This window comes from Podarcis erhardii (genome assembly GCF_964252035.2).
Source record: "Podarcis erhardii genome assembly, chromosome: 7".
In the NCBI taxonomy this organism is placed as follows: Eukaryota; Metazoa; Chordata; class Lepidosauria; order Squamata; family Lacertidae; genus Podarcis; species Podarcis erhardii.
Window position 1 is genome coordinate 53,403,251 of NC_138511.1, and position 26,948 is coordinate 53,430,198.

The 26,948-nt window shown below is 45.0% G+C and overlaps 2 protein-coding genes across 2 annotated transcripts in view; one reads left to right on the forward strand and one right to left on the reverse strand.

The window, feature by feature from the left end:
- Nucleotides 1-11,609, forward strand: part of NECAB2 (N-terminal EF-hand calcium binding protein 2) — a 141,719-nt gene extending 130,110 nt beyond the window's left edge. The window contains exons 10-13 of the mRNA XM_081871600.1: nucleotides 6,015-6,127; nucleotides 6,628-6,705; nucleotides 9,961-10,052; nucleotides 11,443-11,609. Of these exons, the coding sequence (XP_081727726.1) occupies nucleotides 6,015-6,127; nucleotides 6,628-6,705; nucleotides 9,961-10,052; nucleotides 11,443-11,471 (312 nt within the window). The 3' untranslated portion in view covers nucleotides 11,472-11,609. The remainder of the gene's footprint in view (nucleotides 1-6,014; nucleotides 6,128-6,627; nucleotides 6,706-9,960; nucleotides 10,053-11,442) is intronic.
- A 1,884-nt stretch (nucleotides 11,610-13,493) lies between these two features.
- Nucleotides 13,494-26,948, reverse strand: part of SLC38A8 (solute carrier family 38 member 8) — a 30,359-nt gene continuing 16,904 nt past the window's right edge. The window contains exons 5-11 of the mRNA XM_081871595.1: nucleotides 26,479-26,583; nucleotides 23,727-23,784; nucleotides 23,053-23,167; nucleotides 18,523-18,670; nucleotides 17,125-17,324; nucleotides 15,223-15,274; nucleotides 13,494-14,897 (exon numbers count right to left, since the gene is read on the reverse strand). Coding sequence (XP_081727721.1) covers nucleotides 14,795-14,897; nucleotides 15,223-15,274; nucleotides 17,125-17,324; nucleotides 18,523-18,670; nucleotides 23,053-23,167; nucleotides 23,727-23,784; nucleotides 26,479-26,583 — 781 coding nt within the window. The 3' untranslated portion in view covers nucleotides 13,494-14,794. The remainder of the gene's footprint in view (nucleotides 14,898-15,222; nucleotides 15,275-17,124; nucleotides 17,325-18,522; nucleotides 18,671-23,052; nucleotides 23,168-23,726; nucleotides 23,785-26,478; nucleotides 26,584-26,948) is intronic.

The window sequence follows — 26,948 nt, forward strand, 5'->3', positions numbered from 1 at the left end:
TAATTGTAAAAACCTCTAAGCTGTTAACATAAATAAAATTGTTGATAAAAGTCAATAGTTAAAGAAAAAGTTCACCTAAAAAACTAAAAACAGATGAAATGAGCAGTTAAAACACACATTAAAAATAAAATTGCATGTTAAAATACATGTCATCTTCTCTAAACAAAAACTGAAAACAGGACAGCGAAGGCCCAGTGTCAATGGACAGGGAGTTCCACAGGATAGGTGCTGCCATATTGAAAAATTGATTCTTTCCCATGCAGAACAAATATTGAGTGACACATATTGAGTGACAAATATTGAGTGACAAATATTGTGACACAGTTCTTCATATCAAAGTAGTTGAGTAGACACAGATGGGGGAAGGTGATCTTCAAAGTAAACTGGTCTCACGCTGTTAAGGGCTTTATAGACTAATAGCAAAAACCTTTAACATGGCCTGCTAACAAATTGGCAGCCAGTGCAGATGTCATATGATCTCACTACACATTTTTATGTGCAATTTCCCCTAGCATACATACCCATTATTGCAAAGCATATTTCCACCACTATATATTTTTTTTCCATGCACACTTTACCTTGGTACCTGCATTTTTGTACACATTACTTGGCTGGAGAACTGTATTGCAAAATTCAGAGGAGGGTGAATTTCCCAGGGTGGCTGTCTCTCAGCTCACATATTATTGCAGAAAGTGCCAGTGAGGTAGATTTGCCTGTAATATGAGAAATGAATCACATTTCTCCTCCGCATCTAGCAGTAGCCTGGTAAATAAATAAACATCAAGGCCAGTTCATAATACTGTGTTCTGGTTTGACTCTGCAGTTGCCAGCTCTAAAAGTCTATGATACTGTTATTGTAATTGTGAACACACTATTAGTTGATCTAAAGACAGTGGCCAGCCTGCAAACATATGTGGGTGCAATCGCCAAATGGATGAGTCAGCTAAATATTGCAGCCCAGTGGCAAATATGAGTTTTGAAGCCTGTGGGAAATGCCTTTTGAAACCTCACAAACTATAGAGAGGTGGCTGGCTCAGATCTAGGGCTTTGGCAGCTGGTCTCTGCTACAAGCAAAACCCAGCTGAATTTTATAAAATGGTAAATACTGCAGAATCATCATTTCTACTTAAGCAAAAAAGATGCTGCGATGGACAGCAGAGCCAGACCAGAGTCTGGTGATGTCGTCCCCCTGAAATTTCACCAGAGTGCTGGAGCCTCTCTTTGATTTGCTATAGAGTCTGCTAGCCACAGAGGGGGAGGAACAGCACTTTGGGGAGGGAGAAGAATAAAAGGAGCCGTTTCTGAAGGGAGAGAGTTAGATAGGGCTGGATTTAAGATGAGAGATAGGGCTGGGTTTGAGAAGAGGAATATGATTTGATTTGAGATGTTAGACAGGTTTCAGGTTGGGAGACAGGGAGAACTGGTTCGGAGTTAAGTTAAACATCCACACTGAGGGGACTATCCATAGCGAGAGGACAGGGCCTCGCAGCTTGGATAGAGAGACCGGGTTGAGTGTCTGGAGACGGTATACAGACAGGAGTGTTCTGGGAGGGATGTGACTGAACCGGGAGAGAGAGATCTTGTGGGGATACAGGCTACCTGGGTCTCAGTATAGCCAGGAGGGGAGAGTTATTCTAGGTACTGAAGGCTCCCAACCCAGTAACCAGGGGTGCAGTGATCTCCTGGGTCTATTATATCATTCAGAAGACCTCAGGTGTGGGATAGTTAAGAGAGTGAGTAACTGAGGAGAAGTGCCCCTTGCTCATGAACCAAAGTATTAAGCTATGAAGGAAGAGGTATGGTATTGAAAGTATGTAACTGTAATATCTAAGTGACAGAAACTAAGTTAGGCATTTTACCATCTATTCTGGAAACCTGAATATTTATCTACCTGGCGTGTACCAGCAGATTTTTACTAACTGAAGTTTAAGAAGAGTTGTGCCTATAATACTTTGTTTAAGCCTGAGGCATCTTATAGTTAGTTAAAGTAAATAAGTTAACTTCTACCTGAAAGGACACATTTCCTTACCCACTTTGTTTCATAAACTTCTTTTTCGTTTAATACAACTTTTCTTGTTTGTTTAATCATCTGCCTGAGATTCTAAAACATTAAGTTTTGCCTCACATAAGTCCCCCGCTAGATAATCTGTGGAAAATTGTAGAAATTTGTGTAATTGGTGTACTGTGAGGTGAGTGCACTATCTTTAATTGGCGGCAGTTAGCAGGAGTGGATCCACCACATTATTTATGGGTGGTATTAATCAGGCAGATTTTCAACTTGAGAAAAAAGATTCATTCTTGCTTTATTTGCAGACTGCGCACAAGATGCATTCATGTTTTTCTTTGACTCTCCTCCAAGCTGCTGAAGGGAAATGCTTTATAGCTCAGGACTGGTTGACTCTGCAGAGCAGAGCAGTACAAATAAGAGACATGTTTGTCACACTTGGCTAAGCCTTGATTGCACGCTGAATGCATAAAATGCCTTGAAAATGCAACCTCTACCTGCCAGGGACTCCCCACTGATTCCTTGTGACAGGTCCCAGATGTGTTTGAAAAGATTAGCTCTGAGATCCTGTTTTTGTTGTTGTGTGAACTGAGCTGTTGCCTGGAGAATGTGCTGCCGTTGAAAGTCTTGTGCCAAAGATTTAAGCAAGTCCCTGTCCCTGATTCCCTCCAGACAATCTATTAATCAAGCATCCTGATTTGCTTGCACAAAGCTTATGCAGTGGTTAGATTATATTCAGTCTTCATTGAGCATTCATTCTGTTTGCAGGACAGTTACATGACATGAGGCATTCATCCTGATTTGCTTACAGGGTGTTTATATGTCTGCCTATTAGCCATTTGTTCATCCTACAATTTGAATCCATTCCACCATCACATTCCAAATTGCAAAATGCCTGCTACTTGCAAAAGTGGATTTGGCGCACTAGAGCAACTGAGCCCTTTAACCCACTTTACGTGTACAAACCTAAACTTCCCGTATGTGCAGAAATCCCTCCCGCAAAGTATAAACAATCTGGACACCTATCACACCTGCATACAAGCAGACATCTTAATACTCATACATCTCTAGAACAAAATCTACATGTGTATGGGCTAGAAACAGATTCATAATGATGCTAGCCATCACTGAGCAGGAGATTTAACTCTGCTCTAGTTCTCTGGCACTTGATCAAACTAAGAACGTAAGAAGGGCCCTGCTGGATCCAGCAATGGCCCATGTAGTCCAGCATCCTCTTCTTGCAGTGGCTAACTGGGTGCCCCTGGACATCCTGCAAGCAGGACCTGAGCACAACAACACTCTGCCCATCTGGATTCCTGCACTGCAGGGGGTTGGACTAGATGACCCCTGGGATCCCTTCCAACTCTTCAAGTTCCCAGCAACTGGTGTTCAAAGGCATATTGCCTCTGACTGCAGAGGTGGGACATAGCCACTGTGGCTAGGAGCTGTTGATAGGCTTACCCTCCATTAATTTGTCTGACTTATAAATTATAATTTTTATTAATTTTCAAGATTAACGTAACAACAATCCTAAGAAATAAACAAGGGAAAAGGTAATAGAAATTTAGGGATTTGTTTTTTCTTCCCTAAATTAAGGCATTTGACTTTTCTAAACCTGAGCTGATATGTAGCTCAGTTCCAAGCCTCCCCTTGGTGAGGAATTTGCAGTGTGGGGGAAGGAGGAGGGAGGGCAAAAAGAAAACAGGCCTCCTTTTATTGCCTTCTATCTCCCCAGGCCCACCATAAGGTAGAGCAAGGCAGCCACCTGCGGCAGGTAGTGGACAAGGAGCCATGTGGTGAGATCTGTGTGTTGTATTGCAAGAGTCAGCTGCCAATCTGTTTCACTTCTGTATGTGGAATGGGCACCATTTTGTTTTTTGCCTCAGACAGCAAAACGTCTTGGGCCACATTTGCCTCTCCTTCACCCTGCGAGCCCTATCAAGGGCCCCACATTTCCTCCATATTAACAAGCAATGTGATTTCAAGCTGCATTCATTGTCAAGCTTTGCTGTTTGGTTCCAGCTGTGAGCAAGGTTAACCGGGGCGATTGCTTTTCTAATCAAATCCAGCCACTTGTGATTAAAAAAGCAACTCGAGTATGAAAATAGGGCCTGAAAATAGCTTGCCTGCATTTGACAAGAGTGCCTTCGTATGGTATCTCATGGCAGGGTCGGGGGGGGGGTGTATTTTGACTTCGTAAGGGACGATTCAAAATCCATCTACCTTCGTCTTGCAAATGGGGGTGGGGTGTAGCTCTCTAATACGAGATGATGGTATTTGAAGAATGACTTCTCATTAGCTCCACTTCATCACTGCTTGATGTTTGGAGGCAGTTGTTGTCAATGGGGGAGGAAGGAATCCTCTTTCCTATATTGCATAGTTTTTGAACATTTGGAATTTCAGAGCTAGAATGGTATTCGTGACCATTACCTGAGCCACCAGGGTTCAAATTCCCCACACTGGTCTGAAGCTTGCGTGGACCAGTCGTTCTCTCTTAGGTAGTTGTTATTAACTTGAGTAACACAGATAGAGTCCAGAGATTAAAGAAAGTGATAATACTTTACTGGGTAAACTGAACAAGAGCAGAGTATAACTTGAGGAGAAAGAAAGATAAAAGCATTTTACATAAAACAATATAAAATATCAATAAAAAAAACAAGTGACAAAATGCATTAAAATATAAAGTCAGCAATTTTAAAGCAAATCTGCATAATAAAATTACATGAGACAATGAGAACCCAGAATGTATCTATCTTCTCTCTCCGTAGATTCTCTCCCTCCTTTCATATTTATGTCACTGGTTTTCTTGCAAGATAGGTACCCAGTATGTCAAGACGTCTTGACAGTAGATGGCTATTTCTTCCACAGGGAGGGGGCAGAAGGAGTGACAGGGTGGACTCGGGGGTTGAGTGATGGGAAATATGTTAACCGACAAATAAGGATGTTGAGGAATTCCAACAAAAATAGAAAAAGAAGCAGAAATCCCTGCAGTTTGCACGTTGTTTTCAGGAAAAGAAATCAGTTGAGCAAATACAATCAGTATTCGTTTACATCATTGTTGTGTTTTAAGCCTGCAAACAACACATAATTAATGATGTTTTCACATTCCCTTTACATTAAAGCGAATGTAGGTTATGGAAACGATTATGTATCTTATGTTAAATAACAGACAGTGAGATGTATTTCGCAGAAACTGAACTGCAGTGGCATGGAAGCATTGCTAATTGTGATGAATCTAGGTCAGAATGGAAATCACTGCCTTCTTACTTCCTTGCCCACATCTCATTTGTATTGCAGGATGTAGTCACAGTGACACTACTTTGCACACAGCTGCATGAGATGGACTCGTTTGTCAGATTTGATTATTCTCCATGTCTCAGGCATGCAGCGTAGAAGAGGAGGGCCCCCACCCTATTACCTGGGGTCTTGCTAGTTGGCTGTGGAGACAGAGGTACCTGCAACAGAGACAGAACACTTCCTGTAGCAACCAGGAAGTGAGCACTGTGGGTTGTAGCCACTGCTAGCTAGACCCATTGAAATGAATGGATATGACTAATGTAGAACCATTTATTCAAATGGGTCTGTTCTACTTGGAATACAATCCTATGTACCAAGTGGATGCTGGTGTGCAGCATTTGTATAGGACTTTCAGGCAATCAAACATTACAGAGTTGTTGTAAGGCTTACAACTAGATAAAGATAAGTCAAGACAGACAGCCGGTTCCTTAAAACTTTCTAGTGAGCTCAGAGCAAGGGGGGAGATATGAACCAAGGTCTTCCTGATTTGTAATTGTGGCCAAGGCTGCAATCCTAACCCCACTTACCTGGGAAAAACCACCACTGAATTCAGTGAGACTTACTCCTGTGTAAGCATAGCTAGGATTGCACTGTTAGTCTCTTATTAACTACTGCACCAGCTCTCCAAAGCAAAGTATATCTGTCAAAGTCAAGGTTCAACTACGTGAAGATTCACTTCACTTTGGTTTTCTTTCTCTCCCTCTCACTCTAGTATCTTCTTTTGGTACGAACTGAGATGACAGTTTCCCAGAAGCATCTGGGAGAGTTCTGTGGCTCCCTTAAGCAGTACTTGAAGACTGTGGCAGGAGAACGGGACTGCTTTCAGTAAGTACCACTTCTGTGCTCCTTCAGGAATGTTGGATATGATGGGGCAAAGGGTGTGTGTGATTGACTCCGGTTCCCACAACCTCCTTTTCCATGTCATTTCTTATAGATATCCTACAGGGATGGGATTGTGAGTGGAGCCCAATGATAGTTGTGATCGTGGGCCAATGCACTCCCATAAAATTTTATAAATAGACCCAATTAAAGAGTGGCTGTCACATTCTTTTCTTAATTTCACATTCTTGTAAGAGGTAGACAGTTCACGAGAATTGCTGTGGTTCATCAACTACAGAGATAATTGCTGAATAGTTTCTGTTTTCATGACAAGTGGGAGCACTAAGCAGGGAAATGATTGCAAGGAGAATTCCAATATCCAAGACATAATTTTATGGGGACCATCCAAAATGTTGCAAAGAATATATAGCCATTCACGCTGTATCCCTTAACCACAAAGTTTTTTCAACTGCTGCCCACATTTCTCTCTCTCTCTCTCTTTGCAGTGTAACTGCAGTCAGGCTTCCTGATGGGGTCACTTTCATCGTCTACGAGTTCTGGGAGTCAGAGGATGACTGGAAGAGGTAAGGCAAGACATCAGGTAGACTCTTAGCAGTCATTTGGAATGCAACTACAAGGAAACTGACCAGCAACAGTTCACCATATAACAGCCAATAGCTGTTGCTTTTTTTGCTGCACATATTTCAACTATGAAACTCAGTCATGGCCACTGGATGGTTTAAAAAGAGAATTAGACAAATTCATGGAGGAGAGGGCTATCAAATGTTATGCTCTGCCTCCACAATTGGGGAGATTTTATACACACACACACACACACACACAAGTTTAACCTTGTACATGTGTGTATCCATCCTAGGAGGATGTAACGTTTTTAGGCGCTGGGGCCAATTTGGGAAGGAACTTTTCTGCATTAAATGAAATGTTCCTTTGGGCTGAATTCCAGAAACAACACAGTGTCACTAAGGGGCCTCTCCCTGAAACCCTGGAGAAAGTTTTGCAGTTTATAAATTGTTTCTACGTGTTTAAAAATCAATGAGGAAAAAGAGTACAGCATAAACCAGTACAATGATTTAATTTTAAGGCAGCCAGCGTAACAGCAGCAAAATGGGGGAAGCAATGCTTGACAGCTTGAAGGAGCGCTTAGTGCATTGGTATCTAGTACAGCTGTCATTCAAAATGCAAAAGGCAGGAGGGGAGCTGCAGGGGTCCACTGCGGGCTCTCTTGGCTTTCACTTTTTAAAAACACGCACACATCTGCCTTAGATCTGTGCCAAAAGTCTCACCTGCATGATGACTCTCTTCAGTTCCCTGCAGAGCCTTCTGAACATGAAACTCCTTGGCCATCTGTTGGGATGGGCACCACTGCTCCCCTCACCCCCTGGCCTTGTGCCCTGCACTTCATCGTATCCTCCCACCTGAGCACAAGACACTGAATGTGCTCATCACTGGTCAGCAGCAGAGCAAAGCTCTGTGGCACCAAAGGCAGCTGATCAGAGAGTGTGTCAGGGGAAGGAAGGAGATGAGCAGAGCTATAAAGGGAGCCCCCTCTTGGGGCACACTACAGTCACAGAATTTTGAGAGTAGCAAAGGCACTTTGACTGCTTTGTGGACTTGTGCATTTCTGAACTCTGATGCAGACTCCCTATTTTTTTAAAAAAACAAACTGGCTCTACAAGTATATAAGTTGCAGCAGTGATGGTACACCTGGAAAGGATGGGTTGAATGGCTGGTGCCTAAATCCCCTCAGCACTTTTGTAATATTAACCTCATGTAGGTTCGATTTGATCTCAGTGGGACTTACCTTCTGAAAGATGAAACTTTTTCAAAATAAAATTCTGCAACAGCAAGCAGCCTTCCTGAAGCATGCATGAGGGACTAGTTTGCCAACCTGTTAGTCAAAGCTTTGGTGCAAAGAGCAGAAGAAGAGTCTGCTGGACCAGCCCAGCATCCTATTCTCACAGTGGCCAACCAGATGCCTGTGGGGAAGCAGACCTGGAGTACAGCTGCAGTCTTCCCACCTGCGATTCTCCATAACAGTTATTCTCTGAAAGTTTGGGTTGTGGCTAGTAGCCATTGATAACTTTATTCTCCATGAATTTGTCTAAACCTCTTTTAAAAAGCCACAAACTGGTGGCAACCACATCTAGTTGCAGCAACTTCCATAGTTTAACCAGGCCCTGTCCTCCTTGTGTCTATCCTGAATCTTCCAACATTCAGTTTAGCTGCATGGCCCATTTGGGATCTAATATTAGGAAACAGGGGAAAAACTCCTCCACATATGACTTCACTCAATGCATAATCTTCCCTTCCCCATTACTTGTCTTTTTCCCCTAAACTAAAAGCCCCCAGTTGTTATAACATTTCCTCATAGAAGAGTTGCTTCAGCTTCTTGAGCATTTTGGTTACTTTTCCTTTCTACCCTTTTTCCAGCTCTACATGATCCTTTTTGTGGTAGAGCAACTAAAATTGTAGTGTGTTCCATATGCAGTCACACCATAAATTTGGATAATGGGATGGTGATATTAACAAGTTTGAAAACCAGTCCCTTTCCTAATGATTCCTAACATGTAATTCACCTTTGTCGCAGCTGCCACATGCTGGGTTTTGCATTTCATCATTGCTGGTTAGTGTAGCGGCAGTGATGGCTGTGCCCATTAGGCTCCCAGCTTTGTGTCCTACCAGTCCCGAAAGGTAGATGGAGCCAGAAACAGGCAGAGCCAACTAATTCTATTTATGCCATTCTCCTCTTTCCTGCAGGGACGCGGGTGGCACTGTGGGTTAAACCACAGAGCCTAGGACTTGCTGATCAGAAGGTCGGCAGTTCTAATCCCCGCAATGGGGTGAACTCCCGTTGCTCGGTCCCTGCTCCTGCCAACCTAGCAGTTCGAAAGCATGCCAGTGCAAGTAGATAAATAGGTACCGCTTGGGCGAGAAGGTAAACGGTGTTTCCGTGTGCTGCTCTGGTTCGCCAGAAGCGGCTTAGTCATGCTGGCCACATGACCCGGAAGCTGTACACCGGCTCCCTCGGCCAATAAAGCAAGATGAGCGCCGCAACCCCAGAGTTGGCCACGACTGGACCTAATGGTCAGGGGTTCCCTTTACCTTTACCTTTACCTCTTTCCTGCCAGCTTCTGAAAGGGCTACAACTAAGACAAAGGAAGGTGGAAATGGTGGGCAATGGCACCCCCTAGACTGGTAGTATGTGAGCAGCCAGGCAATGCCCCTTTTCCCCTACTAGAGTTGCCTCCACTGGTTAATGAACTGCACTGTACAAATCAACTACAGTGGCAAATAGTCCTTTCTTCCACAGTTCTTGTTGCACTACAAAAAAAAAAAAAAATCAGCCAGAGGGCAGAGTCTTGCACTCCCCACAGCGAAATAGGAAGGAGGTGGAGACAAGAACAAGTGTGTTAACAAGCCGCTTTCAAAACCTCCCAAGGCACTTCAAAAGATAAATGTTCTTCCCTTGGCGAAAGTATTAAAGAAATTCACATTCTAGCTAGCCAAACGTGACAGATATAAATTACCACTGAGTGGTTGGGAATTTTTTGTGCTAAAGCCACTGGTTTTTTCCACCAAGAAGCTCAGTTCTGTGACTTGTATAAGTTACGCACATTAAATTTAAATAAATCAAATGCTTCTCTATGGGGAAACATTTATGCCCAAACCAAATCCTCATCCAACTTGGGGTGGGGGTTGGTGGGGTGTAGGGCTCCTCTTTCACTGGCTCAGCCCTTATTTCATCTCATCAGCTCATTGCTCAGGTAAACGTGAGACTGGCTCTAAAATAACAAGGCCACCTTCTCCCTTTCCTGCAGGCATCTCCAGAGTCCTGCTTGCAAAAGCTTCCAGCATGTGAAAGTGGATACGCTCACCCAACCGGAAGCAGTGTCCAGTGTGTCAGTGCCAGGTACAGACCCAAAATGTGATATATAAGAGGGAGGAGAATGAACTGGGAGACAGATTCTCTGGTGAGCAGTTCTGTGTCTGCAGCTCAGAGCAGAATGCCAATTCAGGATGGGAGCAGTGTGTTGTGGGGGGGGGGGCGCTAAGCTGCCGCCTCCTGGGTTGGGGGAAGAGCCACCTTTCTAAAAGGATCTTCCCTTTTAAAAACATGTAGCATGAAACTTTTTAAAACACACCACCACCAAGCTGTATTGGTGTTCCCATTCCTGCTGTTTTATCCCAACAGACTGTAATGCTAGCCTGATTCAGCTACTCTTAGGTTTCATCTTAAGTCAACATATGAAGGGGAACAGAAGGAATGAGCACACTTGATCTGCTTCTTCTGCTTCTCCCCCATGAGAGGGAAGCCTGCTCTATTCACATTGGGACCCAGGGTTGCACATCACATGGGGAACCTACACGAGGACAGCAAGCTGCCCACTGCAGATAGTCAACCTCCAGGTCTCTTCTCTCCAAAAGGGAGGCAAGCCTCTCTCCAGTCTTCCTCTGCCCCTCTTGTGTAGGGAACCTAGAAAGCGGCCTTAGGTTTCCCCAAGCTCAGAATTGTCTACATTGACTTTGAACCTGGGACCTTTTGTATGCAAAGCAAAGGCTCTACCACTGAGCAGCTTGCCACATGTGCTGATATAACACAGCAGATGAACCCCTGAGTGGAGTTTCTGCCTCGCATTAAATGCTACAATCTCCACTACAAGCCAACCACTTGCTCAGGTTTTCAACACTGCAGTGTAGCACCAGATCGCAGTGCTTGGCTGGTGGTACATTGCAATGTTGAAAAGGAGGAACAATCTGTGTTGGCCCTGCGAGGCGCTGGGAGGAAGAGGCAGCGGCGGAGGCAGCCCTGTGGACAGAGCCTGTCAGGGCTCCCTCTCTACCCGAGCTTCGGTGGAACTGTTTAATGAAGCCCCCAACTCACCTCCGGATCACACACCTGGGAGGGGGGGGCTTCGTTGAACTGCTCCATTGAGGCTTGGGCAACTGCATGCCCCTCAGCAGAGCAGTTTAAAGAAGCAGCCTGCCCACACTGAAGGAGCAGCATGCTGCATTGGTCTAGGCACATTGCCAATGCAGGTTGTTCCTCCCTCTGCAAGGGCCAGAGAGAGATAGGAGCAGCAGCAGTTTCACCCGAGTGAAGCCGCCATCATGCTGTGGCCCTCATACTGGTCCTTGGCACAGGCCTGCCACTCACTAACACAAAGGTATGCCTTCTGTGAGTCAGATAAGGAAGGACGTATAAAAGAAAAAGTCCATTAACACGAGTAGAGTTTAGGATTGGGTCCTTTTTTATATATTTGTGATGAAACAAAACAAAACCTCTTTTCCCCCCTTTGCAGCTGCTTGGTGCACCCTCAACCAAGACTGATCAGGGAAGGCTGGCATTGTTCCCTCTTCACCAGGCACTCTTGGAAGTTTCCGCTGTTTTGCAGAGAACAAAACTCCTGTCTTTTCTAACGACTTTGTTAAGAGGTGTTGTCTTTCTCCCTCCCCTCCCCCCCCCCCCCCCGCTCCCTCCCAAAAACATTTCTACCTGGAACTGTTATTTACTTGCTTGCTATCTGAAGTGAAGGAAAAACAAAACAAGCCAAAACCAAAAGCCTGACTTCTGACCCTGCCAGGCACACATTTCCCCTTCTGAGCTCAAAGTTCTCTGCCATTTATTGCAGCCAACACCAGTCTGCAAGGTACCGCTATCAGTAGTATACAACTGCTGTTAAAGGATGTTGATGAATTGAAAGTTTCTCCTGGGTGAGCATCCTGCCTGCCACTTTCATGCATGGGTTTCTGGATGGCAAAGGGAAAATGTTCTGGCATTCTCTCAGAAGATCGAGCTGGGCGGATGGAGCTGTAGTTCAGAACACCTGGAGGGTACCAGATTAGGGAAGGCTGGTCTCTCTATATAGCATAAGTAGCATCTGTTTTATAGCACTAATAGCCATCATGGCTTCCCACAGAATTTTGGGAACCATATTGGCGGTGGTGCCAAGATTTTTCTGCCAGATGTTCTTGGCATAAGCACACCCAAGACAAGTTATCATATCCAGGGTGCAAGGAAATGATTGAAATACATAGTATGGAAGACCCATAAAGTTCCCTTTCATTTCAGATTTTTCCCTATCCCCATCCTTTTGGTTTTCCCTCTGTTGCCTTCACTTTAATGCCAGTGCATGAATAATAAAAAAGCCTCAATGTACTTAGATTTATTTTTATTTTTAGCTGTAAGTAGCAGCACCGAGTTACTTCACTAACTTAAACATACTTCTTTTCTTTTTTGAAAGAACCATTTCTAACCAGGATTGAAGCAGGCAAAATTTAAATAAATAATAAAATCTTCAGGAAGCAAGCTTACTTATCTTCACTTTTGACTATAACCTTTGATAGTTTACATGTACCGTTTTAGAAATAAGATTATTATATAGCTCTAAAGTGTAGCACACTGCAGGATGTCAGTATTAGCCAACATATAAGCAATTTTACTATTATATACATATCTATTATGCGCTATTGTATATGACTTAAGTGCAGATAACCAAATAAAATTTAAGAGATAAAAAATTGCATTCTGCGTAGAACCCTCATTGTTTTCACCTGTCCTTAAGACCACACGTCATTTCAGACTGGGGAGCCCATCTATCCTACGCAACAGAGGGCAGTCCTCTGTTTGAAAGGCCAACTGATCCAAGACCAGTTTAAAGATAAAGAACCCTAAGATCGAAAAGAGGTCCATCATCAACAGTCCACACCTGGGCAGACCAGTCTTCCCCACTATGGTGAGGCAGGAAGAACCAGCTGCACAAATATAAGATGGGAACAGCTGAGTTGCCAGCAATATGTGTGAAAATCATCTAGAAGTCTTAGTAGACCACAAGCTTAACATGAGTCAACAGTGTGATGCAGCAGCAAAAAAAAGCTAATGCTATTCTAGGCTGCATCAACAAAAGTATAGTGTCCAGATCAAGGGAAGTAATAGTACCACTCTATTCTGCCTTGGCTAGACCACACCTGGAATACTGTGTCCAGCTCTGGGCACCATAATCTAAGGAGGCTATTGACAAGAGGAGGGCAACGGTTCCTTATGAGGAACAAATATCTAAAGGGCTGTCACATGAAAGATGGAGCAAGCTTGTTCTCCTGTTCCAGAGGGTAGGACCCAAAACAATGGATTCAAGTTACAAGAAAGGAGATTCCAATGGTAAGCCATTGTGGGAACAGTTTGCTAACTAAGATTGTCCTCTATCCCATCCAGCTAGTCTCTTCTAATGTTTTTAAGTATATATAGCATGGCAACAGTTGCCATGGTTTGCAGGGAAGAAAGCAAATGAGCCGACAAGGGAGAGGAACTCGGTTGGATGGGGTCAGTACTACAGAAGCAACAACAACTTTGGGGCTCCAAGATGCCTTGGCTGGCCCTGGTCCTGAACCCTGCTGCTCCAAGCAACCCAGCCACGTACATGGAGAAGGAAACCATGGTGACTTTTAATGCTCTACCCATCTGAAAGTGTGTAGCATACTGAGAGGGAAATATATTAAGTGCCCCAAGCTTCGGGGGTGAGTTTTTAGATTCACATTTGAGATGCAAAGCCAGCCTTTTCTCCAATGGCACAATGTTTTGGATTCATCCTCATTTTCAGGCCTTCATTGACAAGTGTTTGGCAAGAACAACCCTAACATAAAAAAGAAGTTAGCAGTTCCTTTCTGCAGGATAAGACACCAAAGCCTAAAAGGGGCAGGAGAGCCTCTTCTAGACAGGTTTACAAAAAAAAAGGCCAATTTTTTATTTCAAAACTTCTGGTACCTGGTTTGGGCCAGGGTGGCAAAGCCTGGACCATCTAAGGTGGTGGAGCCACTCGAAGGATCAGGTACAAAACCAGCTCCCCAGCTGCCAACTATACTGCACTGACCCCACCTGTGTCATCTTCCTTGGCTCAGCAACAAAGGACTCCTAAACACGTTCTGAGGTCTCTTGCAGCAGTGTATAAAATGGTGCAGCTCAACAACCTGGCACTCTAGCACCCATACATTGGTGATATATTTTAAGCATGCACACTAAGTGAAAACAATGCTCCTGACAGTTACTGAAAAATAAACAAATAACAATCCCTGTTTCACACATCCACAGAACTTTTGGATGCTATCCTAATAGATAAATTTCTTTCCCAGAGCCTCATTTTTCCCAGAGCCTCATTTAGAGGGTGTGGGTTGGGGAAAACCCTAGAAATCCAAAGCCCTTTTAAGAACATTCCTAAGAGGAGGAGGAGTGAAATGGAGAGCAGAAGCGGCAGAATGTCTTTTATGGAAAGCTTAATGTTTTCTCAAGAGTCCTCTGTACTTCGCATACATCTAAGTAACTTTGTGCGACGAGCAGCTTTGGGAGAAATCCAACAGCTTTCTGTGGTTTGAAACATCAATGAAAATCTGCACTACAACAGACAACCAAGGAGCATTTGCTAGAGAAAACGGGTCCTATCCAACAGTCCGCAGGGGGGGGGGGGGCATTCAATGTATGGAAAAGCACAACCAACACATACCTATATTAGATAGCGAAAAAGTGGCTATTATTGAAATTATGCCCAGCTGGTAAAAGCTGCATAGTACTTGCCCATATCACTTGGAAATACCCATCAGGCTGTGCAAGTATGAAGACAGTCTCTGTCATCTGCTACCATCGCAACTGCCTCCACCGGTCGACTAGACTTTGTATAACAGTTCCATGAGAGCGATCGTCGTGCTTTGTCCAAAGATGAAGGCTCCACAAAGGACGGTGACAATTCCCCATGTAATTAAGCAAGACCTGCCAAAGGGCGGGAGGGGGGGGAAATGTCAAGCTGTGTTACCTTTTTCACAGTCATAGAAATAACTGCCGGCAAAAAGCCAGTTATGATGGGCAGGCCACAGCCGGGCCTATGAATTTCAGGGAGTCCCGCGTGGCACACAGTGTGTCAGCTTTGCTCTCCAACTCCCATCAGCCCCAACCAGCATCCCCAAAGATGGGAGCTAAAGTCTAAAAGCTCTGCCAGGTACAGACTGGGGATGCCTGCCCTTGGCCACGAACAGCTCATATTCATAGAATCATAAAATCATAGCAAGCAAAGGGGGCTGGGAAGGTACAGACATACTTGGTCCTTGGCTTGATAGGCTCCATCTCCACTGCACACACCAAACACAGTCCTGCAACACAAGAGAAATCACTTTGCATTTGTTATCACTAATAATAATTACAATCAATCAATCAATCAATCAATCGTAATTATTAACAATTGAGAGTCAGTGTGGTGAAGTGGGTCTAGGACCAGGGAGCCTGGAAGCTCTAACTGGTTGACCCTGGAGCATAACCTACCTCACAGGTAGGATGTGGGAGGAGGATGGGGAGAACTGTGTGAGCTCCTTGGAAGAAAAGGTCGGATATAATACCTAAAATACTATAGACTGCTCCGATCACTGTGCATTGAAGGGCAGAATAGAAATTAGATAAAACAAAATGGATATTTGTTTTACATTTAATCAAATCCTCTTTATCTTCCGAATATTCCTGTCTAAGGCAGCTTAACCATGTCTGGTTCCCAGGGTTGCAAGTACGGAATGTGACATTGACTGCTTTAACAACGCCATCTAGTCATTGCCAAACGCTCCTCAGCTTGATTTAGCATATGGGTCAGCAAGATGGGCTATTTTCCAAAAACAGCAGCCAGTTCTCTCCCTCCAAAAAAAAGAAAAAGAAAGCAGGGGCGTGTCAAATTCCAGAAATTCAGATCCCCCTCACAGCATCACTGACATGAGCAGTCATGAAGCATCTAGTTTCCAGCTTGTCTTTCCTAATGACTCACGAGACCTGGCAAACTACATTTCCCAGGCTCCTTGACATGGAGTTCAAATCTAAGCCAGATAAGAACTTCAGGAGCACTGCAAACTCAACGGAAAGTATTATAAGTTGAACAAGTTTGCATTCCCATCAGATGTGAAGGTGATAAGTAACTGTACAACCTTGAGGAGACATCTGAAAGCAGCCTGTACAGGGAAGTTGTTTAATGTTTTATTATATTTTCATGTAGGAAGCAGCTCAGAGTGGCTGGGGAAACCCAGTCAGATGGGAGTGGGGTACAAAAAATAAAATTATATTATGATTATGATTATTATGATTATTCCAGTACCAAGTAAACACAAACTTTTGCAACTTCACATCTTCTCTTTCTTTTAAAGTACATGCGCACCCAAACTTCTAGTCTTTACTGCTGCCAATAAATTATTACAAATGCCAATTCCAAATGAAGCCACAGAAGAATTGAGAGGCAGAGAAGAGGGGCAGGGGGAGAAGAGGGCTCTAGTAGGAACTGCAGTGACCAAGACCTCACACATGACCACACCTTTCCCCCATGACTAGCAGAAGCAGTTTCCCATTATTATTATTTTTAAAGCTGGTGTGCAGCAGTGTTTAGCTTGCTGTTTACATAAGCAGTCGAGTTTAGCTTCTTCTGGTAGAAAATCTGGGTTGCTGTGAAACAGAACTTTGATCAGTTTCCTTCTCAAGTACAAAGCTCTGGTCAAAACCTTTCGTTGTGATAATCAAGGCACCAAAAAAGAAATCTCACTTGAAAAAGAAGTTTGCTCCTAGGAAGACTGCTTGATAATTAAATCCATTACTGAGGACTTTGCCAGGAGGACAAGGAGGAGGCGGCAAAAAAGCAAAAACTTTCATCAACCCAAAAACTTTTTCTAGATGATTAGGATTGGGGAGGAGAAAAATCAATTTCCCTGAGAAAAATGGAGGATAGCTGGCCAAGAGCAATGGTGACACCAATTCTTGGAGTCTCAGGTGAACAAGTGGGGAGTTTGCTGCTGCATTCAAGACCTACTTGCAAGCTTTTCACCGACCTTCAGTTGGCCACTGTGAGAACAGGATGCCAGATGATGGGCCTTTGGTCTGATCCAGCTTGCCTCTTTTTGAGGGGCTAAAAGATCAGCCATTGTTATGCAGATCCCTCACCCTCTCTTACCTCAGAGAGCACACAACATGGTCATACCTGGAAAAATGAAGATGAAGAATGCGCTGATGCCCCCAATGACACTGATGACGTCACTGATGTCTGGCACAAAGAGGGCAATGACCAATGTGACCACAACCCAGGCAGTAGTGAGAGTGACCCGCGTCCACTTCTCGTAAGGCTCAGTTGTCAGAAGGTAGCTGTGCTTGGAACTCAGGCAGACGTCCTGTAGGACTGACCTAGCATAGACATATGGGGAATTACACACAACAACAACAACACAACAGGATTCTACTTTACGGAAGTGGCTGGTTCAGTTGGTGGAAGAGGGGGAACTTTCCCTAGATTGGAAAGGGCCATGGTTCAGTGGCAGAGGGATAATACATATTTTGAACAATGGACATGGCAAGGGAGTTGAATGTTGATCTATACAGTGGTACCTCGGGTTACATACGCTTCAGGTTACATACGCTTCAGGTTACAGACTCCGCTAACCCAGAAATATTACCTTGGGTTAAGAACTTTTCTTCAGGATGAGAACAGAAATCGTGCAGCAGCAACGCAGCAGTAGCGGGAGGCCCCATGAGCTAAAGTGGTACCTCAGGTTAAGAACAGTTTCAGGTTAAGAACGGACCTCCAGAACGAATTAAGTTCTTAACCCGAGGTACCATTGTATGTTCCATGAGTAACTTTTCTTCTTTGTTGTAACACATGAAAATAAGACTACATTTATAATCACAGGAAGAGGAGATAGAATTTATTCTGGTGGATTGCTTTTGAAATGTGCATTTTCTGTTTACCTCAAAGTTCTATATCTCTTAGGTTCCACCTCTGACAGTGTAATCCTACATATATATCTACTCAGAAATTAGTTCCAATGAGTTCAGTTGGACTTACTCCCAAGCCAAGTAGATATAGGATATATAGGACTGAAGTTGCAATCCTAAACTAATTCGCCAGGGAGTAAATTCCATTAAATTCTGGAGGAATAACTTCCGAGTAGACATGGTTAGGATTGTGCAGTAATTTACTATATGTGTTTTTCTTTGGGAATAAGGGGTTACTGTATTTATCAAAATGTAATTTAGTTCAAATGGGTGGGGGCAAGAAAAATGGTGTGGTTTGAGGAGGAAAGGGATGGGCCAAGGAGGCAGCCCTGAACTTTGGGCTCCTCAGAAGAAAGGAAGGATATAAAATGGAGTAAAATACCATTAATTTAAGCCATAAATGGTTTTGGCGCAACAGGTTGGATTTCATTCTAAAGCAGATATGCTGTATTATAAATATGGTTATGCTTGAGAAAAATGAGCCTGTTCCCAGAGGAAATCAGGCTATGCTTCTGACCAGAGGAGCTACACACAAGGACAGTACTCATTAAGCAGAACAGCATTTCCGTCAGGGTCAAAGCATAGGAAAAGCAACACTTCTGCTCCTTACCTTCCCAAGAGGAGGACAATGGGGTAGATGGTGATTATGGAGATGCCAAACAACAGCCGAGCTACAATGACCAGCACATCATTTCCTGGGTAGGACATCAGGATGTCAGCAGCAACATCAGCACCAAATGTCAAATAGCCATAGAGCCCTACACAGAGGAGCAGAGCATTGTGCTCTTTAGGTGTGGTAAGGAGAGCAAAATAAACTGCAGACCATGCTGCACCCTCTCACCAACACCCCCTCCCCAACTCAAAAATGACTGAACCAGCAGCCTTCATAGTAGGCTAACCTGGGTCCCTCCAGATGTTGCCCAAGTATGTCTCCTGCCACCCCTGACTATTGGGGCCGGTGAGAGTTGGAACCCCACAGCATCTGGAGGGCCACCTCTGCTGTTTATTATTTATTTAAATTATTTATATGCTGCTTTTGGCCCGAAAGCCCCCCCACCCACACACACACAAACCCATAGAATGTGATGTTAATACAAAAGGGGGAAATACAGCAAAACCAATTCAATATGTCAGGCATAGAACCAAACATAAAGAACAAATCATCTATAGGGTCATATACCTGCCAGAAATTCCTAAGGGGAAGGGAAGTCATCTACTGGACACTAATTTGGAAAGAAGCAGGAAGAAAGCAGCCTATCTAGAATAACACACTGGGGGGGGGGGGAATCGTGCCCTCCCCTTGCCCCGATGTTGTCATTCTTGGATCTCAATCAAAACAACCAACTGTGTATATCATGTGTTTGCTATTAGCCCTGTGATCCTGGCCAATTCGGATGGTCCGCCCCCGCCACTTAATGGATCCAAATGGTTTCCAGAGAGTGGTAGGGGATGCCTTATCCCATGTTGATGGCCTTTCAGCTGATTCCCTGGTGGCCCGCTGGAATGCGGAGTTAACCAGGGCTATCGACTGTCTGGCTCCGAAGCGCCCTCTCCGATTGCATGGAGCCCGGACAGCTCCGTGGTTTTCTTCGGAGCTGAGGGCGATGAAACAATCGCTGAGACGGCTAGAGCGTCGGTGGCAAAAAACTCACTCCGAATCTGACCGGACACAGGTTAGAGCTCAACGTCGAGCCTACCAAGTGGCGATAGCGACGGCGAAGAAGACTTTCTTCACCGCCTCTATTGCATCTGCAGAAAACAGTAGCAGGAGACTTTTTCAGGTGGTTCGTAATTTAACGGAACCACCTTTACCACCGGGGCTTTGTAAAGACCCCAAGATCTCCTGCAACGATTTTGCAAAGTTTTTTGCAGATAAAATCACTCATATTCGGAAGGAGCTAGACACCACCGTGGGAGCAGGGCTGGGGCGGGAGAGTGCTAGAGCTCTGTCTGGTCAAGTTGCATGGAATCGATTTCAATCCATTACCCCCGAGGATGTGGACAGGCTGCTTGGACGCGTGAAACCAACCACCTGTCTCCTGGATCCTTGCCCATCCTGGCTAATAAAAGCAAGCCGGGAAGGGCTGGGCGATGGGCTCTGCGGGGTGGTGAATGCTTCTCTCTGTGAGGGAGCATTCCCAGATCCGCTGAAAGAGGCGGTCATCAAACCGCTTCTTAAAAAACCATCTTTAGACCCGGCCAGTATGGCCAACTATCGCCCAGTCTCAAATCTTCCATTCTTGGGCAAGGTGATTGAGCGCGTGGTTGCTGAACAACTCCAGGCACGCCTGGAGGATGCGGACCATTTGGATCCCTTCCAATCGGGATTCAGGCCTCATCATGGGACTGAAACTGCCTTGGTCGCGCTGGTTGATGATCTCCGGCGGGCTAGGGACAAAGGTGAGAGCTGTTTCCTAGTTCTGCTGGATCTCTCAGCGGCCTTTGATACAATCGACCATAGTGCTCGCTTCGGCAGCACATATACTAAAATTGATACAATCGACCATAACATCCTTCTGGACCGTCTAGAGGGGCTGGGAGCTGGGGGCACTGTTATACAGTGGTTTCGCTCCTTCCTCCTGGGCCGTGTTCAGAAAGTGGTGGGGGGGGATGAGTGTTCAGACCCCTGGGCCCTCACTTGTGGGGTGCCTCAGGGTTCCGTCCTCTCCCCCATGCTTTTTAACATCTATATGAAGCCGCTGGGAGAGATCATCAGGGGGTTTGGACTGGGTGTCCATCAATATGCAGATGATACCCAGGTCTACCTCTCTTTCAAATCAGAACCAGTGAAGGCGGTGAAGGTCCTGTGTGAGTGCCTGGAGGCGGTTGGAGGATGGATGGCGGCTAATGGATTGAGGTTGAATCCTGACAAGACAGAAGTACTGTTTTTGGGGGACAGGGGGCGGGCTGGTGTGGAGGACTCCCTGGTCCTGAATGGGGGAGGTAACTGTGCCCCTGAAGGACCAGGTGCGCAGCCTGGGAGTCATTTTGGACTCACAGCTGTCCATGGAGGCGCAGGTCAATTCTGTATCCAGGGCAGCTGTCTACCAACTCCACCTGGTACGCAGGCTGAGACCCTACCTCCCCGCGGACTGTCTCGCCATAGTGGTGCATGCTCTAGTTATCTCCCGCTTGGACTACTGCAATGCGCTCTACGTGGGGCTACCTTTGAAGGTGACTCGGAAACTACAACTAATCCAGAATGCGGCAGCTAGACTGGTGACTGGGGGCAGCCGCCGAGACCACATAACACCGGTCTTGAAAGACCTACATTGGCTCCCAGTACGTTTCCGAGCACAATTCAAAGTGCTGGTGTTGACCTTTAAAGCCCTAAACGGCCTCGGCCCAGTATACCTGAAGGAGCGTCTCCACCCCCATCGTTCTGCCCGGACGCTGAGGTCCAGCGCCGAGGGCCTTCTGGCGGTTCCCTCATTACGAGAAGCAAAGCTACAGGGAACCAGGCAGAGGGCCTTCTCGGTAGTGGCACCCGCCTTGTGGAACGCCCTCCCATCAGATGTCAAAGCGATAAATAACTACCTGACATTCAGAAGACATCTTAAGGCAGCCCTGTTCAGGGAAGTTTTTAATCTGTGATATTTTAATGTATTTCTGGTTTTTATGGAAGCCGCCCAGAGTGGCTGGGGAAACCCAGCCAGATGGGCGGGGTACAAATAATAAATTATTATTATTATTATTATTATTAACTCTAGATTAAGTTGCCCTTGCTTGCTGAAGGGCCTGCAGGTAGCTGGAAGGTTCTGTGAGTCCCTTCACACAATAAGAGAACAAAGTTATGAGATAGATAGATAGATAGATAGATAGATAGATAGATAGATAGAGATAGATGATAGAGATAGATGATAGAGATAGATGATAGATAGATATAGATAGATGATAGATAGATAGATAGATAGATAGATAGATAGATAGATAGATAGATAGATAGTGTTATGTACTGAGCTGAATCCTAGAACAATAGGATCCAGAATGGAGCAGTCTGATTGGTCCGCAGGAGCCACCCAATCCAGCTCCAGATGGAAATGAATTAGCAACCTGATTGGCTTGCAGGAGCAGCCCAGAATTAGCCAATCACGCGGGGCCCATTGTGTAAATAATGTATATATAGCTAGATGTTTTGGGAAAAGTTTCATTCATTGCTACTACGAGCTGAATAAAGAGCATGAAATTCACACTCGACTCCGAGTATATTTCACTGGCGATGAAGGTGGGATCCCACTGAGCTGACCACCGCACACAGCACCGTAGCACCACCGCCTGCCACACCGCTGCATCGCACCATGCAGATAGATAGATAGATAGATAGATAGATAGATAGATAGATAGATAGATAGATAGAACTGCTTCAAGCAGTGGCGGAATGGAAAAAAATTTAAGCTAGCTCACCACAAGGGTCTCCAGAATTTCATCCCCAGCAAAGTCCCTAGTCACAGCAGCAAGGACAGTCCAAAACAGGCAGGTAGCAGAATTGATTCATTACACACACCAAAGAGGAACACCACAAAGCACAACAATAAAGGCTGGACGGTCATCAGTTGAGATTCTTGTATTGCAGGGGGTTGGACTAGATGACCCTCAGGATCCCTTCCAACTCTACAATTCTACTATTCAATTTATAAGGGTCAGTATCACTGCAACCTGATGCATACTTTCCTGGGGGCAAGCTCCTTGGAACTCAGTGGTGCTTCAGACTGCCTAGGTTCCATGCATTGAGCTTTGACTAAAGATCTTCAGGTGGCTAAAATGCAACCTTTAGCTTTTAATTAGAAATCCCTGAAATGTTATGAATAAGTGTTACCACAATTTTAAATGCTAGCACAAAGTAGGAAGCCCATCAGAGACAAAAGAAAGTAGCCAGCCCTGGTAACTGGCCATTGCCCTCATTTTCCAACTTCTTCAATGATAACCTGTCACAAACAAACTTGAAAAGCTTCATCATCACCTTGTTCACTGGCCAGACTCAGGAGAATCTGTCTGTAAGCCTGGTGGTCCAGCAGACATCATTGCTCCTGCTCTGGAAAAAAACTTCCTCTCACCTATGCCACTAAGGGCCCTAAACAAATTAAGAGCTTGGTACAAAATGGTACCAAGAGATGGAGCAAGTAGAAAGGAGGTTGCTTACCTGTCAGAGAATATATAAGCAAACAGAACAGCATGGACATGACAGACACCACAATCCAGTGGGAGAGCTTCTTATTACTCATGCTGCTGTAGATGGTGATGCACGCTTCATGACACTGAAACACAGAGCTGATGTTGGAAAAGGCTGGTACGCATTCTGCCTCCATTCCTGGAGTCCCAAAGCTATCACTGTCTGCCTGCCTTCTCCCCTGCTCCATATCAGAACTGTTGATCTCGCCCACACCTGAGGCAGTCTCCCACCTTAGGGGCCTTCCTAGAATAATTGGTGTAGTGGATTAAGAATGACTGTGCATCCTCATGGGATTTGTTTGGTAAAATCCGAAGTTCCCATTGTCCACATAGACTGCTCCTGCTCAGAACCCATTGCATTAAGAGAGAGGGGCGGCTATCAGATGTTTCTGGCCAATGTCCCACAATTGTCTCCTCCACTGATCAGCAGTGCTGTGCTTGGTTGTGATTTACACACCACTTGTTTCAGGAAGTCAAGCAAAAGAGGACTCCCTTTTCTTTATTATATCAGAGGAGTTAAACTTGAATGTAGAATCTTGCATCATTTCAAGTGGAAACAAATAAATAAAAATGACTTGGAAGCCTATTTTAACAACGGGAGAGGGAGAAAACCAAGAAAGGAGGAGAAAAGGTTAAACTTCTTACCTGAAATCCAAAGCAGATTGTTGGGATAACGCTGAACATTGAAGCCCAGGAAGACACCCTGCAAATGTGATAAAGGGTGTGTGTTAGCATAAGAGCTGGCCAACTCAGATGTCAACAGCCAACCAAGCAAGAGACCAAGGGCCTTACTCAGTACATATATGGCAGCTTCTTCTACTGAGTGAGGGCAAATTACAACCCCTACCTGCCAATTCCTCCTCCAACACCACCTGTTGTTGTTGTAATTGGCATCCGTCTGTCTCAAGAGACAATGGAGTGTGCCTCTGAGGGTGAAGTCACACCACTGCATTAGCAGCACTGAAGTGACCTCCCCATGGTGCAAGACTCCCCACTTGGCCTCACAATGTGGACCAAAGGAAAGCAGAGCAATACGTTTGGCACCAGCTTGGCTGCAGAAGTTGCCAAAAGGAGCTGTACAAGGTAAGATCCAACCATCTTAGGGACTACACTCCGGATTTGTGTAGGGTTTACTCCTTAGCCTTCACCCCCTGCAAGGCAGCAGAGGTTAAAGATCAGTGTTTTCCTTCTCCTAGATGGGCTACCTTCCCAGGTTGATGAGCCCCATCTGCCCTTTACTGTACTATTCAAGATTACTCAGTTCTCAGTAGTCCCATGACATCAGACCCTTTGTCCATCTGGACCAGTATTGCCTCCAATGACTGGCAGCAGCTCTCTGCAGTTCCAGACAGGGGACTTGCCCAGCCTATGTCCCAGGGGCACTGTGACATAGCTAGGGAGTGTGCAACATTTGCCCACCTTTTGGTGCTTATATTCTTGCAAGTGGGACTGGTTGCCTCTGCTGTATTCCTGCATTTTGTTCTGCTAGCGGTTATTACAGTCTCCATTTGCTGGTGACTCTAAGTTTGTATTGATGCTGAAGTGGATCTGACTGTGACAGACTCCCCCCTCAACAAAGATGCAGTGTGACGGGTTTTAGGTGTTTAAAATTAGATACTCCCTGCCAGCAACACTTGGGAGGTTGGAGATTCTCTGCATGTGGCAGCATTTACTAATATTCAGCAGCAAGGACTTTAACATCAATTAAAGGGAAACTGTGATCACTTATTCCTTAAACTGGTAATAAATTAAGGATGAGACACGTTGGAAACAAAACAAGTTTTATTTATGCACACTCAATGAGGGTTAACGCTTAGTGGTTACTCTGATCAGGCACAAAAGTAAGAATCTCTTTTACAGACGCAATAAGGAACTTTATTTAAGACTTCCACATCAAACCTGTTTCTAAATAAACTGATTCCTCCTAGATCTGTTAATCCAGTGAAGCACTTCTAGACTCTTTCTGGGATCTCTTCATTCCCTTGAAGGAAGCTATCTGGTTTGCCCTGCCTAGCAAACTCCTAACCACCCAGCTAATATCTTAGCCAAGCCCTTGCCAAGTCCAATCCAAGCCCAGTCTGAACACTTTCCAAGTCCCAACTGCTAAACTAACAGCTTCTAGATTTTAACTCCCAACTCTCCCCTGATTGCTGGACACTCCACCCAGCACTGATTGGTTGCAAGGTCTTCAGGGGAATGATCCAATGTCCATCTGCCACACTTTACTAGTTGTAAACATTGTATTTTTTTTGGTATTTTTTGTGATGTTATTATAATGCAGCAAAACACTTACAGACTTATTTGCAGTATGAAGAAGTACATAAACTACCTACAGAAATGTGTAAATTTACTGCTGGATTTTTTCATTACCCTAGAAGTGGGGCAGAGATATGCTTTGTTGGGGGTTCTCTGCTCCACATGCAAAAATAATGTGTCTTGCCTTGACTTCAAGTGGAGCAGGGCACCATCTGCTACTCTGCCTCGGGGAGAAAAATGTCTGCAGATACCCCCAACTCTGCAGATAATTAAGCAGTAGAAGGCAGGTCCCTTCTGCATCAAGCATATGTCACTACGGGTTGTAGCCAACACAGCCATTCAGCTTGCACAACATAACTTCACCCTGCTCTCCTCGGCATTTGCTCCTTCACCCTCAAAATCAGCTCCAGAAGCTTGCAGACCAGAGCAGAGCAGATTTTGGGTGCATGCAGGGAGAGAAGAGGAAGGTGAAGTTGCCTTGCTCAAGTGGAACTTCGCATGTGCAGCACTGAATGAAACACTATCACTCTTGGGTACCGATTCAGTTATAACAATGTCATCTGCTGCAGGTAACTGGTGTGTGTGAGAGAGAGGCGGGGGGGATGACAATCTATTTTACACACTTCAGGGATACAGTGCTACCTCAGGTTACATACGCTTCAGGTTACATACGCTTCAGGTTACAGACTCCGCTAACCCATAAATAGTACCTTAGGTTAAGAATTTTGCTTCAGGATGAGAACAGAAATCTGTGTGGCAGCAGTGGGAGGCCCCATTAGCTAAAGTGGTGCTTCAGGTTAAGAACGGTTTCAGGTTAAGAATGGACCTCCGGAACGAATTAAGTACTTAACCTGAGGTACCACTGTATTGACATGGGCCATGTGCATAGGAGAATCAACAGCCAAGCTCCCTGGAGACTCTTAAGAGGTAAACAACTTCCTGCATTGCCGGGGGTTGAACTGGGTGGCCCTTGAGGCTCCTCCAAATCTATAATTCTATGAACTGAATTATGGCAGGTTCCAACATGACAGCAGCACAGCAGCACATCCATGCAAGCCAATGGGGTGGATGAATCGTGCCCATGGGACTGATGTTTGATAATTCCACTACCAGCCCAACAGCCAGCCACGCCAACACTTACCCGGAGGAACGGCGATGTTCATGCTTGACTACGTAATCGGTTCTGAGGTAGTATTTTATTACAATGACAAGCATCAGGTAGCAGGCTGCCAAAGTACCAAGGATGCTGGAACACACAAACGGAAAAATTAAAAGACTTTGCCTCAAAGGAGCTCAATGCTCCCCTGCATTCAAAAGGGCACCGTAGGGTCTTTTACAGTAGGGATGTGGCAAATAGAAGCAAAAACAGCAAAACTGCATCCAGGATAGAGATTCTAATTAGACGTTCCAGCAAATGAAAAGCTTTTATCCTGTGAACTAGAAGATGCTTACGTTGCCCAGAAAGGACATTCTACAAACAGGAGTCACCACTGGAAAGGTTCCTCACCTCGGTAACCACACACCTCAATTCTGATGCTGGGGACACCTGTAGATACACCTCATGACGTGCCTTAAAACAGGGAAGGGCAGCCATAGCTCAATGGTAGAGCA